The sequence below is a fragment of the Microtus pennsylvanicus genome, chromosome 12, assembly GCF_037038515.1.
Source record: "Microtus pennsylvanicus isolate mMicPen1 chromosome 12, mMicPen1.hap1, whole genome shotgun sequence".
In the NCBI taxonomy this organism is placed as follows: Eukaryota; Metazoa; Chordata; class Mammalia; order Rodentia; family Cricetidae; genus Microtus; species Microtus pennsylvanicus.
The window spans coordinates 7,911,459-7,935,828 of NC_134590.1; the positions used below are offsets into that span (position 1 = coordinate 7,911,459).

A 24,370-nucleotide genomic window follows, 5' to 3' on the forward strand; every position below is an offset into this window, starting at 1 on the left:
AAGAAGACGGAAGAAAAAGACAAAGAGAAATGTCAGATCAGAAGCCCGGCATGGTGGAGCACATCTTTAATCCCAGTGCTCACAAGACGGAGGCAGACAGATCTCTGAGTTCCAGACCATCCTACAGTGTGAGTTCCAAGGCAGTCGAGACTACATACAGTAGTCTCAAGAAACAAGCAAAATAAAGAGCAGTGTGATCGGGTCTGTAATTCCAGGTCGCCTAATGCTTCCCTATTTATTATATTAGAAGAGGAAATTAAGGTGTGAGAATCAGTAAGTTTTGCCAGCAGGTAATACCGATCAACTGTTGAATGATTCACATCTGTTCCTCCCCCATAAAGGTGTACGTTGTAGTTAGTCCATTGTAAGGACAAGAACAGGCCCTATTTGGTAAGAGATAGCTTTTGGCGACTTTGCCTGGATTACCACAGCCAATCAGGACACAGGACTCTGCTCTTTGGACTACAGGCTGCTCCTGAAAACCGATCACCTCGCCCCCCAGAGCTCATTTCTAGTAAGATTCTACTCCAGCCTGCAAGACACTTCCTGCTCCCAGCCCTCTAGACCGTGAGTACTCTGGTATTGTGAACGTATTTAGAGATGAGGAAGTTTCCTTTACAAGTGATTTCATTGCTTTCTTTTGCTTGAGATTCTGGTGAAAGATTAGATTTTCTTTTCTTACCTAATTGCTTTAAATTTAGTGAATTTAGCAAAACTCAGCGACTTTGCTAAGCATCCTGCTCAGAAACAACTCAGCTGGAAACCTCTGGGAGCTCTGCGTCCAGAGGGAATGCATTTTATGTGCCTTATTTACTGATTTGAGACTTGATCCTTCCTCTCTTTAGTCACCGGAGCTGGTTTAGTTTCTTTGTGAATAAAAGATGTTTATCCGTTTAAACTACCTGGCAGAAGGAGATGGGATGTTTATAGGTTTAGCTGATGAAGTTTGAGAATCCTTAGGCATTCTCGTGAACACAAAAATCTAACTACTATAGAAGTTTAAGTCCGGTACTCGCTGATGTGCAAAACGAGAAAAGCCACCTTTCGCGTCTCACATTTGATAACTCATGAGAGGAGAGGTCATTGTGTGATGGGATTGTTTCAGTCAAAACAGAAAAAAAAAAGAAATTATAATACCAATATATAGTAGAAGAAGAAAATCTAAGTCTGTGTTTAGAACCTGGGTTAATCAATATTAACAAGATTTATTAATATAATCAGTGCTATATAGCATAATTTTATTAAGCCAGTGTACTGTCCTTCTAAAGAGTGGGGTGCTCTGAGGCAGAAATATAGGTGCAGAATGAATCCAAGACTAATAGATAAATTTAAGATGTTGCATGTGAGCCAAACACCACAAGATTTCCTGGCAGCGACCACTCCTTACAAAGAGACTTCTGAAGGAAGTGTTGTTCACTTACTTTTCAGAGCTTGGCCCCACAGATTCCCGTTTCACCTCCTCATCTCCATTTTTTCTTCGTTTTTTCCGGAGCTTTATCACTCTGTCCCGTTGTGCATTCAGAGCCGTGGACCGCAGAGCAGAGCTCCGAGCGGGATTGTCCCGATAGACAAGGAATTGCAGGCTTCTCCTTGATCCACAAGACTTTTCACACAGGCGGGTGGTCAGTACATGTCTTGTAAGTGTTGGGGGGGTGATTATGAGTAACAGAGGGAGTGGACAAACCAAAAGGCAGAGGGCACCAGGTGCACAAGGATCTCCACCCCAGTCAAGGGTCCCGTGAGCTGATTCTGCACGAGCTCTTCAAACGTGGGTGGGGGAGAGGGGCTAACAGGGGCTGTGTCCGCCTGGGGAAAGAAACACCCTTTTTATAATTGTCATCAAAGCAGCCACATGCCCTGTGGCACAGGGGCCGCAGCCACGAAGACGCTAATTACAAAACTCCCAGACCCTAGCCAGGAATCTGCATGGCCCACAAGCCTTCCGAGTGCTTTGAGACAGGTCTGGCAGAAACGAAGATATTCTAAAGAGACACTCCCGTCTCTCAGACTTATCAGTCAATTAAAACCACAGACCTCCAAGACGGACTTTCCCCCAGGAATCTCATGCTGGGAGAAGGAAAAGGCTTTTAGTCAGAGGGAAGCGTCCCTTGGAAAGGGATTCTGCGCAGTTCCAGCAGTCAGGCCACCTTCCAGGATGCCGCTGACGCCCACGTGGGGCTTCGATAAGCGGCAGCCTTCCCTTCAAACTTCAGTCGGGATCCAGAGGACAGATTTGTGGACGGGGGATGGACTGGTAGGGGTGTTGCTGGATTCCTCTTCTTCTTCTTCTTCTTTCTTTCTTTCTTTTTTTTTTTTTTTTTTTTTTTTTTTTTTTTTTTTTTTGCTTTCCACTATTTATTTGACTCCCAACTGGCTTATTGAGGGTGGGTGGGTGGACAACATGGTTTGGCGCACAGCTTCATAAACTCTGAGGCATAAACATAAGGTCACAGAACACTCAGAAACACAGATTAGGGTGATGTAACAAGAGGCAGATGCCGGGCAGATAATTTTTTCTTCACTTCCTGATGACCTTTCATTAGAGTTGACTAAGGTTAAAGGCTGCCACATCTCGATGGTTGAAGCCAAAAGAAAAAAAAAAAAAGTCGGGTCTCTGAGACAGTCTGTTTTGGTTTTCCACTTTGTTGTAACTTCCAAGGGATGCAGAATTTTGTGACAGGCTCGCAAGCGTAAGAGCGCCCTGTGCTAGTCTGCTGGCCGACTTCTCTCAGTGCTTTGTGGCTAGTTCTTCTGTTGGAGGGGTCACAGGCAGGGCAAGAGAGATGAGCTTTGCGCGTGGTCAGGGAGCACTTCTCTGAGCTTCACTCTGGCTCCGGCTCTTGGCTCTTTAACTGTGGAGGAGGCGTTTCTTCTAAAAGACACCGTGGGCTAGACAGCGGAAAACCCTCCTCAGAATAAGGGGGGGGGGGGGGGGGGGGGCGGGGCAAATGGCTATCCCGGATGGCTAGTTCCCTCTAGGGCTGATCTTCTAGACAGTACGGAGCAGCTTCCTCCACCACAGCTGTCGGCAACCTTCTCGGTCAGGAGGGTATCTTGTTTGCAAAACCACCCCGTCCACCCCTCACCCTTGCTTGGCTTCAGTTCCGCACCTCACAGTTTCCCACCTTCAAAAGAGGAAGTTAGCTGGGCATGGAGTGCCATGATAGAACACCTGCCTAACACGCAAGAAGCCCTCGGTTCAAGAGAGAAAAAGAAAAAGAAATTCATGAAAGAAGCAAGCAACATTTTGATTTATTATTTTATTTGTAATTTGAATTTGTCTGTATTAGAAATAAGAAAAAATTAGAATACCAAAGAGACTGAAAATAATTTCCATATGTGTAAGGCACATTAATATGCTTTCAAATTTCTCCTGGGTGTAAAAAAAAAATGAAAAGGGGGGGGACGCTGGAGAGATGGTTCCATGATTAAGAGCACTGGCTGCTCTTCCAGAGGTCCTGAGTTCAATTCCCAGCAAGCACACGGTGGCTCACAACCATCTAAAACGGGATCCAATGCCCTCTTATGGTATGCAAGCTTACCATAAGAACACTCATACATTAAATAAATAAATAAATGCATACATACATAAAGTTTTTAAAAAATGAAAAAGATATGAGGTTTTGTTATAGTTATCGTTACAATTTTTTTTCCTCCTGCCTCCACCTCCTAAGTGCTATGATTACAGGCACCACCACCCTGGCTAGTAACACACATCTTAGACTGACTGAGGACTGTTTAGACCACTAGCAGAGAAAAGAAAACATATTTACCAATGATCTGGCAATAAGCAGATAGATGCTCATGTACAACGCTCTGCCTTGGGGCAGATTGTGTGCACTTTAGAAGCCCTTTGCTCAAAAAGTCTACCTAACCCAGTGTAAATCCACAGACACCCGCAACGGGCCGAGTGAGGGTTGCCAGGAAGGGAGTAATTACAGAACCACAGGACCGTAGTTTTCTCTGGGAACCCTCCAGATGCCCACTGTTCTGTTTACAGTCACAGCGCAGGCTTTTTGGAAAAGAAGTGAGTTCGCGGATTATCACTTTCCTCTGGGAGGATGGCAAAAAGATGCTCCTTCACTCCCTCAACTGACGTCTACCAAACACCAGCGATGTGCTGCATGTGGGCTTGAGCCCAGGAAAACTACAGCTATAGCCGGGCGGTGGTGGTGCACGCCTTTAATCCCAGCACTCGGGAGGCAGAGGCAGGCGGATCTCTGTGAGTTCGAGGCCAGCTTGGTCTACAGAGAGAGTTCCAGGAAAGGCTCCAAAGCTACAGAGAAACCCTGTCCAGAAACAAACACGTAAACGAAAACAACCTGCAGCTGTCGATGAGGTTTACTCCCCTTAATGATGTTAGTTGCCAGTTTTTATAAAAGATATGAACACTGCCGGGCGTTGGTGGCGCACGCCTTTAATCCCAACACTCGGGAGGCAGAGGCAGGCGGATCTCTGTGAGTTCGAGACCAGCCTGGTCTACAGAGCTAGTTCCAGGACAGGCTCCAAAAGCCACAGAGAAACCCTGTCTCGAAAAACCAAAAAAAAAAAAAAAAGATATGAACACTAATTCTAACTTTTTGTTGTTGCTATTGCTATTGTTGGGCTCTAACAGTCTTTCCAGCACTATCACAAAAATAATCAATTATAAAGATAAAAGTGAAAAACTATTATCACCTGAGGTAACCACCCAGCATTATCAGCTACTCTTTCATATTCTTTCTGGCATTTGAATATTCAAAGGCAATGCAAAGTAAGTTTGAATACACATGCTTTTCTATTTTCTAAAATGCTTTGTTTTTCAAGGCATTGTGGTAAGTAATCGATCAGAATATGATTTCTGGCGTCATAGTGTTGGGCTTTGGGATGAAGGGAAGCTCTGGGGACTTCTGTGGGGAGGTCTGGACAGTCGGGGAAACTTGACTTCACCCATTGCTGAGGGGCTTAGGGTCTGCTCACTCACCAGTGGGTGAAACACGCCCTTTGTGAGGGCGCCAAGCACAGCCCCAGTCGATGGGGAAGTCGAGAACATCCTAGCTGGAGCCAGGGAAACCCCCTCCAGGGACAGGTGCCTGCTGTATTTTCCAAGTCTTCATCTGTAAACACGGCTCACTGAACACCTGCCCACGTTACCTGTGAAAAAGGTCAGCTATGAAATGAATTATTGCCATGTCTTTACTTTCTTTTTCTGGAACTGATGAAAAAAATAGGTTTGGGGCGCAGCTGTTGCATCCTGTAAAGATATTTCAAAAAAACTGGAAGATGGACTCTCTAGTCCAAAAAGGGGGGCACAGGTTTTGGGGATGAGTTGTTGTAGTCCTTGCATGCAGGAGGCCCTGGATTCAATCCCCAGAATTGGGTGGGGCAAGAGGTCCAGAGTCCAAGATTATCCTTGGCTACAAACAATTTGAAGGGACCTTAAGCTATATGGGACCCTACTTCAAAAGAAAAAAGAAAAAGCTGTATTGCATCCGGGCTGCCGAGGCAAGGTCTAGGTAGAGATTTCTCGGGCGGGACACCAGGTGTGGCCCATGGCAGTCATAAATTTCAGATGGACTTCTTTTCTGGTCAACCATCTGCTGCTATTCATGGTCATCAGACCTTCTGGGTTCCACAAACACAAACAAAGTTTAGATTAGCCTGTCTTATGATGTAGTGTTAGCCCCTTTCCTGGAATAGCAAGCTTTACGGCCAGTCACTAGGGTACAAGAGGCATTGTTCAGGTTGCTGGGAGACAAACATTTTTCTTAACTGGAGTGGTCACTGGCTAGTTGCCCATGCTCCTGTGAGTAACACTAATTAAACTCTCTCTCTCTCTCTCTCTCTCTCTCTCTCTCTCTCTCTCTCTCTCTCTCTCACACACACACACACACACACACACACACACACACTCACACACACACACATACACACGAGAAAGAGATGAACGCATACAAACATAAACTAAAGAAATTACAGGAGAAACAAAGAAAAGAAAGGAAGGAAGGAAACAGAAGAAAATGCTTTTAGAGAAGGTACCCCAAAGGCAAAAGTCCCAGGATAAGCAAGTAAAATGTAGCCTCTCACCAGCTTGAACCTGTGGGGTGGCTTGAGTCAGAACTGTCATCAACAGAACAGTAGCGAGGAACCAATAATACATAGTCCCGCTGTGTGTCCTCTACAATCAGTGAGTTTCTAAATGAACTGAAAGCAAGAGGAAGACGTTCACTCAACCTTCCTGTCAGGAAAGCTGCCCCAGGGAGGCCCTGCAAATGAGCATGTGTCTCAGGAAACAGTCCTTCACCTTCTGCTAGCATATCTATTTCATGGTTCCTCTTCCAAACCATTCAGTTGCAGCCTGCACTCTCTAAGAAGGCTTTCCAGTAACTTCCTGACAGGTCACACTTTTCTACTGTGGGCCTTCTCCCTTGAGCAAGGAGCTTTAACTACCTGTAGACTTTTGTGGAATTGTTTTTCTTGCTGCTTAGTTGCGTTTGCTTTGGATTTATATAGTCTCCCTAGATAGCACTGCCTGGCTTCAAAGTCACAATCCTCCTGCCTCAAACTGGATACATGTGTGTACTACCTACCACTCCAGACTATACTAGACTTTTCTGTTGTTATGAAGCAGGGTCTCCTGTAGTCCAGGTGTCCTTAAACTCACTACACACTACAGAGCTGACGGCTCTGAACTCCTGCCTCTGTGCCCCGAGTCCTGGGATGACTGGAATGTGTGCCATGCCTAGTTTTATACAGTGCTGGGGATGGAACCCAGGACTTCTTGCATGCTAAGCAAGTACTCTACCTATGGAACTACATTTCCAGCCATCTTTAACTCTGTCCTTTGGGCATTTGTAGGATGTCGCTGTGTGGCCACCAAGGCCTCACAGACTAGGTGGGGAAGCATCACGCCCCATCTAGCCAGATTCTTCAGTGTTCTTCCTCACGGGCCAGATCATCCAGTGGGCATGCGTGATTGGCCGTCTGACGAAGAAGATAGGAAACTGTCCATATAGCCAACTCCAAGACAGAAAGATGGGAAAGATTAGTTTCTTTGACTCTGGGGAAGTAAAATTCCAGTCTCTATGGCTTGCTTAGGAGAAGGAATAATAAACCAGGAGCCCTAGGTAAAAATGAAAAATACCTTCATAATATCACAGACTCCACCCACTGGTCATGCCTACATTAGTATGTATTATGGTGTATGCCAAGTGCTGGTCTTATATTTCTGTTCTTCCTTCTACACTCGCTAACCAGAAGGAGGAAAGTACCATTCTTCCTCTCCATTTAAAATTCTGTTTATTTATCTAAACTATTATTATATAGATATAACACATATAATATATAGAGTGTTGCAGATAATTTATTTTATGAGTTATAATCTAACCATAACATTACTTTGTACTCAAACTCTTCTAAATCTGGCCCTCAAGTTGCCTCAGAAGTCTCCCCACCCCCATTCAGCAGTGGTTCTGTTGATTAGATCTACCTTGAGGCCTCTTTGCTTGCTGACGTCACACTCCTCAGGTTCATCTTCGGCCTTCCCTTTCCCTGCCTTGGAGCTCCCACCAGTGAACCCTGCTCTTTTATTGAACAATGACATTTAGTAATCAAGGTTTGGGCAGTGGGTGTATCCTCTCTGTGGAAGTAATCAGAACGTTTCTTTATATGCCTCTATCATATCTACCTAACATAATCAGAACATTTTCTTTATGTCCCTCTGTCCTATTTATCTATGTGTCTGTGTGCTCATGAACCTGCTTGCCTCATGGATTCTGAGTCCTGGCATACGCTCTGATGATTTTTACTTTTTTTGGTTTTGTTTTTCAGACAAAATCTTGCTACACTGCTCAGGTTGGTGTAGAACTAGGTCCTAATGTCGTTCCCGCTTCGGCTCTGCAGGTGCTGGGACTATCGGCGGCTTGCGCTGCCTGGTTTGAAGTTTTCTCATCTTTGGGCCCTCCACTGTGGTGTTCATAAGCCTCATAGGGACCTCACCATTTGCATTTCCCAAGTTAACCCAGTTACAGCCATATTGCTTAACCGAGTGCCTCCTGAGTAAGCGAGCTATTCTCACTGAGGCACTTGCCCTCCAGCAGACTGCATTCAGCTGCTCCCTCCTGATTGCTCGGACCAAGGTTTAGTGCTAAAGATCAACCCTGGGACTCTGCCAATGCCAAACAATGCCCAAGACCCCCAGGTTTTCAACTTTGCCTAACAGATGACATTTGTTGGGACAGTTCAATCATCTTTTCATACATTTAAGCTTTTTTCCCTTTTCATTTCTTTTGTAAGTTATTTGGTCTTTTCATTATTTCCTAACCTTGGGACTTCTGAATCTCTCTTGCTTTGAATTTTTTTTAAAAAAAAACATTCTCAGTGTCAAATTTTGTGCCCATTCTACTTATCCTCATTTTGCTAAACCTTTAAAGACACACACTATTTGCAGAATACACTCAGCCATGGGAAGAGAAGCGTTTAGAATTGTTTACTGATCATGACTATGGTCAACAGATGCAGACATTTAAGAGGTCATTGTAAGCCTCTGTCCTTCTCCCACCCCCTCTGCGCTCCACCCCTCTCTTATAGATAGGAACTCACAATGTAGGGTCTCACAATATAGCCCTCGCATGAGCTGGGGCTAAAGGTGTGCATCACCACGCCTAGCCTGCCTCTTTTAAAATTAAACCAATTTTGCCTTCCTCTGTAATAACCAGGAGGCCTGTTTTATTTATGATTAACCGTACTGGTGTGTGCCAAGATTTAGGCATATTTAAAGCATCCTTTAACCCTCCCAGTCATGTGGAGAAATATGTGAACACACCCCATCATTTGAGGCTTGGATTCATTTGCTGCTTTCTTTTTCCATTCAAGGGAAACACTAACCTAGCAGATGTTGCAGGTGATGGAATCTAGGAAAGCAAAGATGACTGGAGGAATAAGAGGACCTAAGCTTCTAGCCGACGCTAGGAGACAGACCGAATCCCCCGTTTTGAAAAGCATTCTTTCTATTTAGGAGGTGATCTCTTTATGCCGTCGTGGAATGCACTCTGTAGACCAGGCTAGCCCTGCCTCTGTCTCCCAAGTGCTGGGAATAACGGTGTTTGCCACCATTCTCGGCCCTTTTGTGCTTTGAAAAATATGTACCGAATTCCTAAATAGAAATGCCCCAGCACTGTTAGTGCTTAACTCAGCAAGACAGTTAAAATCCCTACTGTGACAGGGCTGGAGAGCACTGGCTGTTCTTCCAGAGGTCCTGAGTTCAGTTCCCGGCAACCACACAGTGGCTCACAACCATCTGTAATGGGATCTGATGTACCTTCTGGTGTGCAGATTGAGCACTCATACACACGAAATAAATCTTTTTTTAAAAAAAAACCTACTGTAAGTCTAGCAAGACAATTAAAATACCTACTGTGAGCCAAGAAAGTGAGAAAAGAGAAAAGAGGCTGAGAAGCGGCTCCATAGGTAAGTGTGCCTGAAGCACAAACGGGAGAGTTTGAGCATGATCCCCCGCAGCTGGGGAAGAAGCTGGGCGTGGCTTTACACACCTGTCACCCCATCTACGGTAGGGCAGTAGGGCGTGCAGGAGGGAATGCTGAGGCTTGTGGGTCAGGCCCAGGGGCTGGCCCGCCTCCAGGGAATGAGGCAGAGGGATGGAGCAGGACACCTGGCCCCATCAGGCCTTCACAGGGCACACACATCTGTATACACACTGTATGTACAACATACACACACTTTTCTAACTAAGAAACAGGTTTCCTTTTTTCTTTTCTTTCTTTCTTTCTTTCTTTCTTTCTTTCTTTCTTTCTTTTTTTCTTTCTTTTTGGTATATTGAGACAGGGTTTCTCTGTAGCTTTGGTGCCTGTCTGGGAACTAGCTTTTGTAGACCAGGCTGGCCTTGAACTCACAAGGACAGTTTCCTGTTTTCTAAGAGACCTTCACAGACCAGGGACAGTCCTGTGTTCAGCCAGACAGAGAGACTAAAAGAGGATTCGAATTTCACAGTTTACTTGCTGCCCCCCTCCACATTCCCTATTTTCTTATCAACTCAATGGAAATAACCATTTTCAGTGTCAGAGCTGAGCAGATGGATAAGCAAGGTCTAATACCAGACCTGATCAGTTGGAACCTCAATGAACTAGTTGGCAGTATCACCAACAAGGTGTGTGTGGAAACCATCAGAAGCAATGTCCTTACCGAATCTGTTTGTATTATGGCCACTCTCCACTGGATTTTTACGAATTTTTTAAAACATTAAACTTGTCGGGAAACTATACTTGGTGCTCTCAGTGAGTGAGTGAGGTGGGCAGGCCAGTGGCCACTTTGGTTTTACAGATGAATAAATGGAAAATGAAGTGGCTGGTTAAATAACTCCTCTGAGCTCACGAGGCTTTAAGAGATGAGGGCTTTAGCAAAGATCCTGCCCTTCCAAATATCAGGTACATCCCTGGACCCCAAAACTTTCTTGTAATGAAGAGAAATTAGGAGTCACCTAACAAAATAAATTTTATAGGCTTTGCTGAGCTGGGAATGGTGACACACACCTAGAATTCCAGCATTTGGAAGGCTCGAAGCTAGCTAGCCTGGGCTACAGGATGAGAGCCTGTCTCAGGTAAACAAATAAGCATCACCACCCAGAAAACACCATAGAAACCTGGTGGGATGATTATTATGGCTTGCTGGTCCCTGCCTGGTGTCAGGGGCTGACAAAGGGACCGGTTCTGGAGAAGCTTGGATGCAGGAGAGGCTGTCAAAACCGGAAGAGGCAGAGCAAGGGGGAGGAGGGTGGGGTGCACTCAACTCAGGCTATTGGCTTAAGAAAAGGTGGTTTTCCGTGGTTCCCTGACCCTACCTCTGTCACAGGCCAGTCGTTTGTTTCCTAGTACCTAGTAACAGGTACCTGCTTAGAAATAGCTCCAGATCAGCCCTCTTTCGTTTCTTTTGCCCATGAGAAGCATCTGCTCACCTTCAGTTCAGTGAACTCTGGTCTCCCGGGGCCTCTGTGCCCTCAGAGGTGGAGATTTGCAATGCTCTTAGCGACCAACAAGTTGATTTCTCCAACCACATCCCTAGCCGGTGGAGCACAGCGGTTAGTTCCAGCACCTTCTTCCCCACGGCAGCTCCAGGCAGCTAATACCAGCATTTTCTTTTTCAGACCAGGGCATCTGAGACCTCGCACTGAAGATGGCTCAGCCACAAACAGTAATTGTGACTCAACCTGGATTTGTTCGTGCTCCCCAGAATTCCAACTGGCAGACCAGCCTGTGCGATTGCTTCAATGACTGCGGAGTCTGTAAGTGCAGGGAAGGTGCCCCCCCCAACCGATTCGGGGTCCGTTCCTCCCTTACTGTGTTGAAAACTGCTAACTTATTTAGATGTCTGGACAACCTGGAATGGTACAGTCAGCATCAAAGACAGACTACTGATTATAGCTCACTCTTCTCCTGTCCCCCCAAAATAATGATGTTACCCCTAAAATAAATCCTAGAGTTAAGGTATTGGAAGCTTTAAGTGATTCTCAAACTGAACAGGCTTGGCCTAATTTTATAAACAGATTATACATAAATGAAACATTTTTTACTTGAACCTGACTTTTTTGGTTTTGGTTTTTTTTGTTTGTTTTGTTTTTTGAGACAGAGTTTCTCTGTGTAGCTGTGACTGTCCTGGAACTCATATGTAGACCAGGCTGGCCTTAAACTCACAGAAATGCCTCTGCCTCCTGAGTGCTGGGATTAAGAAAAAAAGCAATAGTCACGAAATCTCTTCTTGGTTATACAATACTAAAATGCCGTTTTATAGTTACACCACAGGACATCTCTCTAAGTGAACTTGGAAGAAAGTCAGGTGGGGTGGCAAAGTGAACCAGAGACTTTGTCCTTAGCAAATCAGGAACCAAAGGTTTGCTTTGAGGCCTGTTCCTCAGAATGGTAGGGAAATAAATACACCAGCTTTAACTTGCAATGGAACAGACCTTGGAACGGAATGAAGCTAATAATTACACGGTGAGCACAGACAGAAGGAATTACACCCGTGACCCTTCACTAGCTCCCCTTGACTTCCTAGCTAACATGGCTGATTGACTAACATGTCTCATGACATTGTTTTGATATCTGAAAATCAAAGTTATAATAAAGAGTTACGATAGTCAAATTCCCTAAACATTGAATTTGAATCCTCCAACCCCAAGTTATTGCTCAATTATTTGAGTTTTCAATTCCTTGGCTATGCGAGTTTTGATGCAGGGGCTGTCAGGATGACTCAGTGGAAGTGCCTGTGGCCAGACTTGACCCACACGGTACAAGGAGAGGACATACTCCTGGAAATTACCCTCTGACCTTCACGGTTTCGTGCCTCCACACACAAACACATTAAAATGTAGTTTTTAAAGGGGCTGGGCAGCCTTCATTGCTTTGTGGCAGATTTTTTTTTCTTCTGGTTTTTCAAGACAGAGTTTCTCTGTGTAGCCCTGGTTGTCCTGGAACTCACGCTGTAGACCAAGCTGGCCTTGAACTCAGAACTCAGAAATCCGCCTACCTCTGATCCTACCTCTTGAGTACTGGAATTAAAAGTGTGCACCACCACCACCACCCGGTTTATGAAGATTTTCTTAAAGCAGATCTGGCCAAATCATTCTCCCTGTACAAATACTTGGTGCTTCTTCCTGGCCTTGACGGCACACGTAAACACCACCTAATTTGTCAGCATGACTTCTGTACATGTACACACACACACACACTGCCTTAAGCCTATGTCACCCCCTAACTTCACCCCCATCCTATCCCAGGACACTGGCCACAGTGAATGAGTATGACAAATTGTCTCCAGGAGGCGTTATTCCCTTCGGTTCCTTTTAACAGTTTCTAACCCTGCTTCCCTTTCCAGCTCAGGCAGCACTTCCTGCTCAGGGCCTCAGGGGCTGCGCTCTGAAGTGAGCCTGGCTCTCCCCTGCACATCCTTTTTCTATTAGGTCCCTATTGGATCTCAGCTGGGAGTATCGTCAGTACCTAGGGTTTGACCTGGAACACGGGTGGGTTTCAGTAGTTAGCATATGAGCGGCACTCCAGCAGAAAGAGCTAGGTCTTTTCCCTGGCAGTCGCTCTGGAAATGATGGGGGTGCACATGTAACAAAGCTCCACCCAAACAACGAAGAAGGACTTGGCTGCAGAGAGGGGAAGGTCCCCCACGATGTGATCGCTCTTGGCCGTAGCTGACGTGGGCAAACCAGAGTAACCTCTACCCCTGTTTTCATGTTTCCAGGCCTCTGCGGAACATTTTGCTTCACATGCCTTGGGTGTCAAGTGGCAGCCGACATGAATGAATGCTGTTTGTGTGGGACAACTGTGGCAATGAGGACGCTCTACCGAACCCGATATGGCATTCCCGTGAGTCTCTCACCTTTTATTATTCAGGCTGCAACACAATTTACCATCGCTGTTGTAGGAGTGGCTGGAGTTTGATGGTATCAGGGCTCTGAATTTGGCCGGAGTTTTGTAGCGTGTACAACCTTAAATTCAGTTGACTTGGCAGTAGCCCCTCTTCTTGTGTGCCCTCTGAACATCCTAGAAGGCAGACAATTCGCATTTGCAAGGTGTAGACTACAATAGAGGATTATCTAGAGCCTAGTGAGCTTCAGGGGCCTGAACTCGCCACTGACCTTGTAATGCCTGTGTGTGTTGTAGGGTAGGGTCCGCCATGTCTTATCAATGAAGACTTCAAAGTCTGTAAGAGGCAGCGAGTCTTTGGCCCAGAGGTGTGCCCCAGTGTCAGAGAGAGACGATGTCCTGTCCAAACTGTCTGTGAACACCTTTTCCCTTACTCCTGCGTCACTGTATGAAATGGGGTAGTGTTTTAATTAGAGTTACACAAGAAGCGGTCCATAGGGTACGTAGATGTATATGTGTGTGTACACGTATCTCTATATATTATATAGGACTGTACACACACATATATATTTGCCTCCCTCTGTGTGTATATAGAGAAAAAGGGACAGAGATAGAGGTAAAGAAAAAAATCGCATAGTGGTGGCACACCCCTTAATTCCAGCACACAGGACGCAGGAGGATCTCTGCATTTATTTATTGATTGATTGTTTTTTGAGACAGGGTTTCTCTGGGTAACCATCCTAGCCTCTCTGAGTAGACCAGACTGGCTGCGAGCTCACAGAGATCAGCCTTCCCAAGTGCTGGGATTTAAAGTGTGTGCCGCCGCCACCTGGCTGAGAAATCCTGTCTAAAAAAAAGAAAAGAAAGGAAAAAGAAAGTCAGAGCAAGAGAGACAGACAGACAGACAGACAGACATTTGTTTTAAAGTCATGCAGTGATGGAAGCCAATAAGTCCAAAACTTGAAGTGTAGGCTGTCAAGCTAGGTCCTCATGGATGAGCTGAAGATCAAGTCAACAGGCAGTTTACAAGTGGAGTCTTCCTTATTCAAAAGCCATCCATCTCCTCCTCTTTCTTCTCCTCCTCCTTCTCCAAGGTCTTCAACTAGCTGAGCATGGTAGTACACACATGAGCACAGTACACACACACACACAAACATGGTAGCACACACACCTGAGTATGTAGCACACACACACACAAACATGGTAGCACACACACCTGAGCATGTAGCATACACACAAACATGGTAGCACACACACCTGAGTATGTAGCATACACACACACACAAACATGGTAGCACACACACCTGAGCATATAGCATACACACACACAAACATGGTAGTACACACACGAACACAGTAGCACACACACACACACAAACATGGTAGCACACACACACCTGAGCATGTAGCATACACACCTGTAATCTTAGGACTTGGGAGGCTGAAGTAGAAAGATTGGGAGTTTGGCACCAGCCTAAGCCCTGTTGAAAGGAAGGGAAGGAAGGAGGAACCGGCGAAGGGCTACAGCCTGAGTTCAGTCCCAGCACTGGGAGGTGGAGACAGATGGACCCTGTGGCCCGCTGGCCCCGCTGGCCCCGCTGGCCCCGCTGGCCCCGCTGGCCCTGCTGGCCCTGCTGGCCCCACTGGCCCCAGTCTGATCAGTCAGCCTTAGGTCCTATTATACAAACCGGTCTGCAGCTGACTGGAAGAGAGGCCATCTGCATTATATGAAGTGATCTGCTCTATTCCAAGTCTGAAGATTTAAATGTTAATTTTGTCTCAAATATATCTTCAAAAAACATCTAGAGTAATGTTGAGCCAAATGTCTATGCTCGGCTGTGGCCTAGACTGGGTAACACACAAACTTAACCATCACAGGAAACACACACACATGCAACATTTTCTAGGAACCTAGTTTATTTCATTGAAATTACTTTTTAATTGGGAAATTTAGTTAGTCTTCTTTTATTACAAAGCAATGTTAAAATATCTAACAAATTTAAACAGAAATACATGGAGTAAAAAGTGAAAATTAATAACCAAGTCTTCTGCTTGGAAATTAGTAATAGCTTGTGTGCATCCTCTGTAGACTTGTTTCTGTCCGATATCCCACAGATATACATTTGTGTCAATGCAGGTTTGTGAACTGATAGTCTTGGAGGAATATTTGGCAGTATCCCTCAGAGTGTTTGTACCCTGTGAGCTCGCAACCTACTCTCTGGGACACTACCCACTGTTTTCTACCCTGCCTCTCCTGGAGCCCTGAGACCCTCGTGAGGGGCCTTGGCTTTGATTATCCTGGGAAACTGCTGCTTGCTCCCCTCCTCCTCTCCTGCACTGCCTGCTCCCCTCCTCCTCCCCTGCACTGCCTGCTCCCCTCCTCCTCCCCTGCACTGCCTGCTCCCCTCCTCCCCTCACTGCCTGATTCCCTCCTCCTCCCCTGCACTGCTCCTTCCCTCCTCCTCCCCTGCACTGCCTGCTCCCCTCCTCCTCCCCTGCACTGCCTGCTCCCCTCCTCCCCTCACTGCCTGATTCCCTCCTCCTCCCCTGCACTGCCTGCTCCCTTCCTCCTCCCCTGCACTGTCTGATTCCCTCCTCCTCCCCTGCACTGCCTGCTCCTCTCCTCCTCCCCTGCACTGCCTGCTCCCCTCCTCCCCCCCTGCCCCTTGCTGCTGAGCTTGGGGTTTATCTAGTGTAGAGTCCCCACTCCTTCCCCCCTGGCTGCTGCTTTAGGTTGCCCGTTTTGTTTGACTTTGTTTGACTTTCTCCTCCACCACCGTCTGAACTTAAATTGCTCAGGATTTCTGGCCTTTCTGAAGGCCACCAGCCCCTGTTTTCTAGTGTGGCTTTCTTTTTTAATGGATGAAAACTCTGAAGCTTTAAATGATCTCATTTTATAGATTGTCAAGAAAAACAACCCTTCCCTAATTTTCTTCACCTACTTTGCCCTCTACAGAAACACTTTTTTTGCTTTTCCTTTGAATATTTTCTTCTCAATGTGGGCTTTACCTATGGACTTCGCAGAGGCCTGGACTTTAGTCCTCTGTCCACCCCACTCTCTCCTACATGGTTCTCTGTATTTTTGGCTACTTCCATGTCCAGGTTTTATATATGACCCCAATATATCTTCATTCAACATCGCCGTCAGTGTCTTATAGTGAATGTGGTTACATTTCCTGCCAAACTTTCACTTTTTTATTACTTAGTACTTGGGAGTGCTTTGACCCCAAATTGTTTGCCACTTCCCTAATTCTCTTCCCCAAATGTCCAGCGCATCGCGTGTCCGTGTTTTTCTCCTGCTGTAACAGTGTTGAGCCAGGAGCTTCCTGGCTATGAGAGCTGACTTCCTGCGTCTCCTTATTGCACTCTTGGACTTGGTAGTTTGATTAAATCTTATATTCTCAGAATTATAAAGTACTGGAACAGGGAGGCAAGTCATGGAAAAGTCAGCTAAAGTTTTCCTGGAAGTATACCTCTAGACCAAATCCGGGCCCAGTGAGATGGCTCCGTGGATAAAGGCACTTCCAATCACACTGGAAGACCAGGACCCACATGGTGGGTAGAGAGAAGTGAAGGTTTCCCTCTGACCTCTGTGAGCACACATGTGTGCACACACATGTACAATACACACACGTATATATACATGCACACACATGTACACACATGTACATACACATGCACACATGTACATACACGTGCACACACGTGTACATACACATGCACACACATGTGCATACACATGCACACACATGTGCATACACATGCACACACATACGCACACGTACACATACACACGCGTATATATACATGTACATGTACACACATGTAAATATACATGCACACACTTGTACATACCCATGCACACACACGCACACACATGCACACACATGCACACGTACACACATGTATATATACATGTACATGTACACACATGTATATATACATGCACACACATGTACATGCACACACATGCACACACATGTACATACACATGCACACACGTACACACATGCACACACAAACACATATTCACACACACAAAAAAAATAAATATAAAAAGAAATGAAGTAAACTGAAGCCAAAGAGTCAGGACTTTCGGTTCTCTAAATATATCCCCAGCGCAGGCCGTACGCTCATGTCTCTTCACGTCTTTCGCAGGGATCCATTTGTGATGACTATTTGGTCACTCTCTTCTGTCCTGTTTGCTCTGTGTGCCAAATCAAGAGAGACATTAACCGGAGGAGAGCCATGAATGCTTTCTAAGAGCCGGATGGTGAGTCAATGTGGGACTTGAGAAACAGAGCTGGGGGCTGGGCAATTTATTCATCGTTGGGAATAACAACTCAAAATAGCAATTCTGTAAGTCTCCCAAAGAGCGATCTCATTGTAATAATATGATATGATTGGTTTTGCTTTCTTCTTACTTTGAGGCATATTTTAGTAATGATGAATTTTTATAAACCTACCAGGATGGCTTTGGTCTATTAATGAAGCATCTTATTGTAACTTATTAGCTACCAGAGTAGAGTAAACAAAAAAGAAGTTGAAGTTAGGTATAGTGGTCTATCCTTTAACCCCAAAACTCAGGAGGCGGAAGAAGGGTTACCCTCAAGCCCAGCCTTGTCTCATAAGTTCCAGACTAGCCAGGACTGTGGTGGCTATGACAGTCTGAGGACCTCTCTCACATAAGTTCCAGACTAGCCAGGACTATGATGGCTATGCCAGTCTAAGGGCCTCTCTCACAAAAGTTCCAGACTAGCCAGGACTGTGGTGGCTATGACAGTCTAAGGGCCTCTCTCACAAAAGTTCCAGACTAGCCAGGACTATGGTGGCTATGACAGTCTGAGGGCCTCTCTCACATAAGTTCCAGACTAGCCAGGACTGTGATGGCTATGACAGTCTGAGGGCCTCTCTCACAAAATAAAACGAGAGGTGGCGTTATGGTTCACCGTGTAAGTACTTGCTGTGTAAGTACAAGAGCCAGGGTTTAGATACCCAAAACCAGGGTGTGTGTGTATGTCTGTCTGTCTGTGTCTGTGTATCTGGGGGGGGGGGGAGCGTGTGTGAAAGCTGGGCATAGCACAGGGGGCAGAAACAGAGAATCCCCGGGACTCACTGGCTAGCAAGCCCAGGTGAAAGAGCAAGTTTCAGGTTAGTGAGACCCTGTCTGAAAAACAAAAGTGGAGAAGTGATGGAGGAAAGATACTTCAATGTCAGTCTGACCTCTTGCATAGGTGAACATACCTGCAGGGGGAGGGGGAGTAGGTGTTTTTAAAAACTGAAAAGACAAATAAATTAAAAAAGCAAAAGATATACTTCATACTAAGACAATGTGGTGAAGCCAGGAGGTGGTGGCGCACGCCTTTAATCCCAGCACTCGGGAGGCAGAGGCAAGCGGATCTCTGTGAGTTCCAGCGCAGCCTGGTCTACAAGAGCTAGTTCCAGGACAGGCACCAAAGCTACAGAGAAACCCTGTCTTGAAAACAAACAAGCAAGTAAACAAAACAGACAGTGTGGTGAAACAGGTAAACAGTTGTAAGGTGAGAATTTAAAAATATATACTATGTTAAAAAGCAGAATGACAGAGTCTGCAACATTTAGGTTATCTGTGGTATACAAATTCATTTGCTGAGAAGATGAGGTTTAACAGATAAGGTTCTCAGCTGCGCCAGAGAGGCATAGATGTCCCTTGGCCAATACTAGACTGAAATCCATATGAGCTCCTTAGTAAATCCAGCTTTGTCCAGTAAACATTTACATATACAGTCACATGGGAATATATTTCTTGATAAGTAACTAAGATCGCACATCTAGTTGTGCAAGAGTGTTTATAAAGTCTTACTGATTTCTGAGATTGCATTTTAAAGGACACATACATGTGTGTCTGCACGTGCATCTGCACAAAGCCGCCTAAGAGGGTGCTGGGAACCAAACACGGGTCCTTTTTAAGAGCAGCGGGCACACTTAGCTATTGAGCCACCTCTGCGGCCCCCTAGACTCAGACACACACGGAGCTCTACCTGCCCGGTCACTCAGCACCTCACCACATCTACCAGAATAGAAGTCGTGGGTGGAGGTACTTAGTGCAAATGTCTACAAAAGCTCTACCTGCCTGGTCACTCAGCACCTCACCACATCTACCAGAATAGAAGTCGTGGGTGGAGGTACTTAGTGCAAATGTCTACAAAAGCTCTACCTGCCTGGTTCACTCAGCACCTCACCACACCTACCAGAATAGAAGTCGTGGGTAGAGGTACTTAGTGCAAATGTCTACAACAAACGCAAATAAAGGCAACTGTGCATTAAATAAGTGACTGTATATCTTATTAAGAGATCTCAAATTAGAATAAAAATGTATAAATACTCCAAAACAAAATACATTAATAAACAAAATGAACACAAATGTCCTTTGCAAGGGCTAGAGAAGGAGCTGATGATATTTGGAAACGCTGGATAACATTTCTTCCTCTGTAACTCCCCGTGCAGCTGACTATTCCCAGACTTAGCTGCTGAGAACGCAGGTGAGGAGAGATTAACCCGGAATTGTCTCTTCTCTCTGTACGAGACAAGATAAGCAGCAAACATTAATTCCCCCGTTTTTTACAATACCCCACTTCCTGTCTGAAATGGATAATTACATAGGTTAGCAAACATTATTTCTAAAGGTATATTTTGTTTTTAGTATGCATGTGTCCATGTATGCATGTCTTTGTGCGTGCGTGTGCGCAAGTATGTCTGTGTGCATGCGTGCACATGTGTGCAGGTACCTGCAGAGCCCAGAAGAGGGCAGCAGATTTCCTGGAGCTGGATGGAGTTAAAGGTACCTGTGAGTCACCTGATGTGGGTACTGGGGACAACTCTGCCCTCTGGAAGAGCAGCAAGTGCTTTCAACCCTGAAGCCATCTCTCAAGTCCCTGCCCCCCACCTGGTTTTTTTTTTTTAAGTTTTATCTATTTTATGTGTGAGAATGTTTTGTCTTTCTGTGTGTGTGTGTGTGTGCGTGTGCGTGTGCGTGTGCGTGTGCGTGTGTGTGTGTGTGTGTGACCCACGGAGGTTAGAAGAGAAAGTTAGATCCCCTGGAACTATAGTTACAGTGGCTGTAAGCACCACACGGTGTTGGGAACCCAATCCAGGTTCTCTGCAAGAACAAATACTATTAACTGCTGAGCTCTCTCTTCAGCATCCCCCAAACAATTCTTGAAAAATGTATAAAACACTATCCATTTGCTTAGCAATTAACGTGTGAAATATCTAGTGGTGCGTGAAAAATCAGCTACGGGCGGGAGCTGGTAGCCACACCTTTAATCCCAAGCGTAGGGGACGCAGAGGACTGTGAGTTCCAGAAGAAGAAACCCCCGGCTCACTAGTTACCCATCCGTACAGCCCCCGAGTAGAGCGTCGTGTTAAATGGGTGCCGTTAGAGCGCTGCAGGGAGGTGACATCGTGAGATGAGTAAAGAACGTTTCTTGGAAGAAGTGGGTTTGGGGTCTAGAGAAGTTGTCAGTAGCTCACCAGAAGTATAGAGCTGACTGTAACAGGCTGGTGACGGAGATGTGCGTGGCGACAGGTGACACAGGGCAGTTACCTGCTCAGCAACAGCGCCTCAGCTGTTACTTCCTCTAAGTCCCAGGAGAAAGTGGGATGGTTCCCAGAACCCCTCAGGGACCAAGGCTCCCTGAAGAACAACAGAATCCTCTCAGTAAAGGGAACAAACATCCCAAGGCGATCCTGAGCACTGGGCTAAGTTAAAAACCTCTGACCTCAGCTGATGCCCTCTTGGGCTTCCCCTGGGCAGAGCCAATGAGATGGACGGGGAGGGAAGGACTGCTCTACGTCACAGGCCAGCCTCGGGACATACAGTAGGGTGGGCATGAGACTACAACGGATAAAATATAACGCAGCTTCTAGTCAAGAACTTCAAACTATGAAGGTAAAACTCTTTTTTAGGGAAAAAAAAATCACCCACCTTTATGGGACTAGGGTCAATTTGACTAGAGAATATTGTGTATGCAGGAAAACAATGAAACAACAGATTCCCTTTTTAAAGTGAAATTGTGCCCCGGCATGCCGTGGGTGGGTAGCGTGGGTGGGTAGTGGGCTGATTGCCTCGGCATTGTCGTGGGTGGGCAGTGGGCTAATGACTGGCAAGCATTGAGGAAGGATCAGAGATTTTAAGTGAGCAGAGCTGTTTTTGAGAGAAACAATAATAGTATATAATACAGTGGACAGGATGAAGGCCAGAAGCAAGAAGTTAAATAAACACATTGTCCATGTAAAAACCAGTTTTCGTCCTAAAGGGGATAAGAGATAGTTTATTTTGGAGCCGTTGTGAGTAACCACTGCCCAGGAGCACAGATTTGTTACCTCGGATTCCACGTTCCAACATGGAAGCAGTTTTATGGCGTTTTTATGGTTTACAGGACAAAGAGAGTCGTAAATCAAGGCAACTTTAAGCTACATTGGTGGGTGCACCAGACAGGGGGTTGTGAGGAGATGGATGGAGCTATTTAAAGCGCTCAAGATGCTATCGGATGATGTTCTTAGCTCCTGGATTGGTCGAATGGTGTTCTGCTAAGTTAGTAGCTTCTTAGAGGTTTTGTTTGAATGTATGTTTTCATATCACAAGGCGTTATAGAATGGGGCAAGGACAAGCTGTCCCCAAAGCTAACACTAACCCAAGATAAAGTAATTAGCCTCCGAACCTACAAAATTCCAATCTCTGTGGCCAGCCTGGGCTGCATGAGACCCAGTCTCCAAACAAAACATATCCACAGGGCTAGAGAGAAAGGTCCCAGGTTCGATTCCCAGCACCCACAAGATGGCTCACACTGTAAGTCCAGTTCCAGGGAATGTGATGCTGTCTTCTGGCCTCACACACAGTGCACAGACAGGCATGTAGGCAAAAATACACATAAAATAATTGAAAAAACAGACAAAAGGACTCGGATACACTATTACACACGATTAGTGAGAGGAACCTACAGATTCTAACAACCCCGTACACTTCGGTGCTTGGACAGGATCCTGGAACAGAAAGGGCAGCTTGGTAAAGCTGTGAGGAATCCGGATCAAGTCCACGCTGGTTAATCGTGAGCCGGTGTTGGCTCTCAGCTGTGGTAAACCTCCCACGGTAACACCTGGTGGTAGCCCACAAGGGAAGGGAGCACAGGATGTGGGAAGACAGTCCTGTCTGTGTGGGTCTAACTTCTCAGTGGGTCTAAGATGGTTCTGCAAATTCATGTTGGTTAAAACTAAAAACATCGACTGAGAAATTCAGAAACGATTCTGTGCTTCCCTCACAGGGGAGAGCTCTCTCTGAAGCAGCTGACCTCAGAACACACCTCTTCAGCCCAAGTCTTTCCAAATCTTTCACAACGGAGATACGATGGGGATAATTACAAGATGGTGGTGTTTTAGAAATTCGACTTTTTGATTTATTTGAAATGGATGTTGCTCTTTGACTTGGCTTCCCCTTCCTTCCATGTCATCAAATATTCCAGCTTATAATTTTTTTTTACACTTTAAACATAAACCAAATAAAAGATTTTACTAAGAGGATTGTTCTGTTTTGTGTGTGGTGCTGGGGGTTCAAGTTACGGCCTCGTAGGTGCTAAGTAATTTCTATCCCCACACACCTTCTGCCCCAGCGACATTCTTTACGCCTCTCTGCCTTCTCTTGAATGCTTTCGTCACCAGCTGATTTGAAGGGTTCAGGCTCATCATCCCACTCCCGCCCGGTTGCTCAGTCTCTGGGCAGTTCAGCACCTCCATGAAGCTTGAGGTGGGGTGTGGAAGCCACAGGCTACAGCTAACAAACTACCCTGAGACACTTTCCTTCCCTGGAACTAACTGATCAGCGTGTTTACTGACCAAGTGAGACTTCATTGCAGTGAACATCCCAGGACTTTCCTTTTGGCTGCCAGCACACAAAAAATGATATGGACATCTATTACTAATTATGAAAGCTTGGCCTGTAGCTTGTCCCTCTAGCTCTTTTTTTTTTTTTTTTTTTTTTTTTTGGTTTTTTGAGACAGGGTTTCTCTGTAGCTTTGGTGCCCGTCCCGGAACTAGCTCTTGTAGACCAGGCTGGCCTCGAACTCACAGAGATCCGCCTGCCTCTGCCTCCCGAGTGCTGGAATTAAAGGCGTGCGCCACCACCGCCCGGACCCTCTAGCTCTTATAACTTAAATTAACCCACTTATATTCATCTACATTTTGCCTCCTGGCTTTTTCCTCCCTTCCACCTCGCTCCTCCTGTTTTCCTCTCCAGGGCCTCTGGTGTCTCTCTAGCACCTAGATTCATCTCCTCTTCCTCTCTCTCTCCACGCCTAACCTCTTCCTGCCTAGCTATTGGCCATTCGGCTCTCTATTAAACCAATCAAAAGGCACCTTGGCAAAGACACAGCTTTACATTGTATAAAAAGATGATTCGACAACACCCAGGCAGGTCTGGCTTCCAACTGAATGCTTGAGAGGTTTGTGGTATTTTATCTTATTTTTTGTCTTTTTAAATATGAGGTAGTAATGCCAAAGGAATTCAAGGTAATAGAAAGGATTTACCAATAGATTTGCTTAGAAGACATTAAATCATGCAAAGTAGACTTTAGTAAGGGACAGAGCTGCCCTAAAATGCCTGAGTCACCGGTATGCTAGCCAGGCCTGTCGGAGACAAAGAAGATTTATGATGCAAGGACACGAATATTTGTTCATCAGGATTTATCAGCCATCAGGCCCATCCCCAGCGAACCTGTCTCTAAATGGCAGCTTAGGGGGCAACACAGGGTCACAACCACCATCGTGTCCTGATCAGTCATTAATTCCCCTGTGCTCTTATGAGGAAAACAGAAGCCTGCCGGGTGGGCAAACTGAACCTGGGTGACCACTGTTGGAAAGGGACACGGCTGGTAACTTAAGGAAGCAGTGATTCTGGTGACGTTTATGCAATGCAAATTTCCCACCTGCCCAAGTGACCAGATTTGCATTCTCCTGTCCCTATTTAAATTGCT

At 45.7% G+C, this 24,370-nt stretch overlaps 1 protein-coding gene across 1 annotated transcript; it reads left to right on the forward strand.

The window, feature by feature from the left end:
- The first annotated feature begins 460 nt into the window (after positions 1–460).
- Positions 461–22,919, forward strand: Plac8 (placenta associated 8). The gene is made up of 5 exons (XM_075943047.1): positions 461–567; positions 11,138–11,275; positions 13,240–13,364; positions 17,523–17,637; positions 22,667–22,919. The coding sequence occupies exons 2-4, from the start codon at positions 11,167–11,169 to the stop codon at positions 17,625–17,627; spliced, it is 339 nt and encodes a 112-aa protein (XP_075799162.1). The 5' UTR covers positions 461–567; positions 11,138–11,166; the 3' UTR covers positions 17,628–17,637; positions 22,667–22,919.
- Positions 22,920–24,370: the final 1,451 nt, after the last annotated feature.

What these genes read in the sequence shown, in the direction of transcription:
- Plac8 (XM_075943047.1), top strand. Translation starts at nt 11,167, where the DNA reads ATGGCTCAGCCACAAACAGTAATTGTGACTCAACCTGGATTTGTTCGT. An exon ending in CTTCAATGACTGCGGAGTCT is followed by an intron (nt 11,276 to 13,239) that starts GTAAGTGCAGGG and finishes TCATGTTTCCAG; the next exon opens with GCCTCTGCGGAACATTTTGC. An exon ending in GAACCCGATATGGCATTCCC is followed by an intron (nt 13,365 to 17,522) that starts GTGAGTCTCTCA and finishes CGTCTTTCGCAG; the next exon opens with GGATCCATTTGTGATGACTA.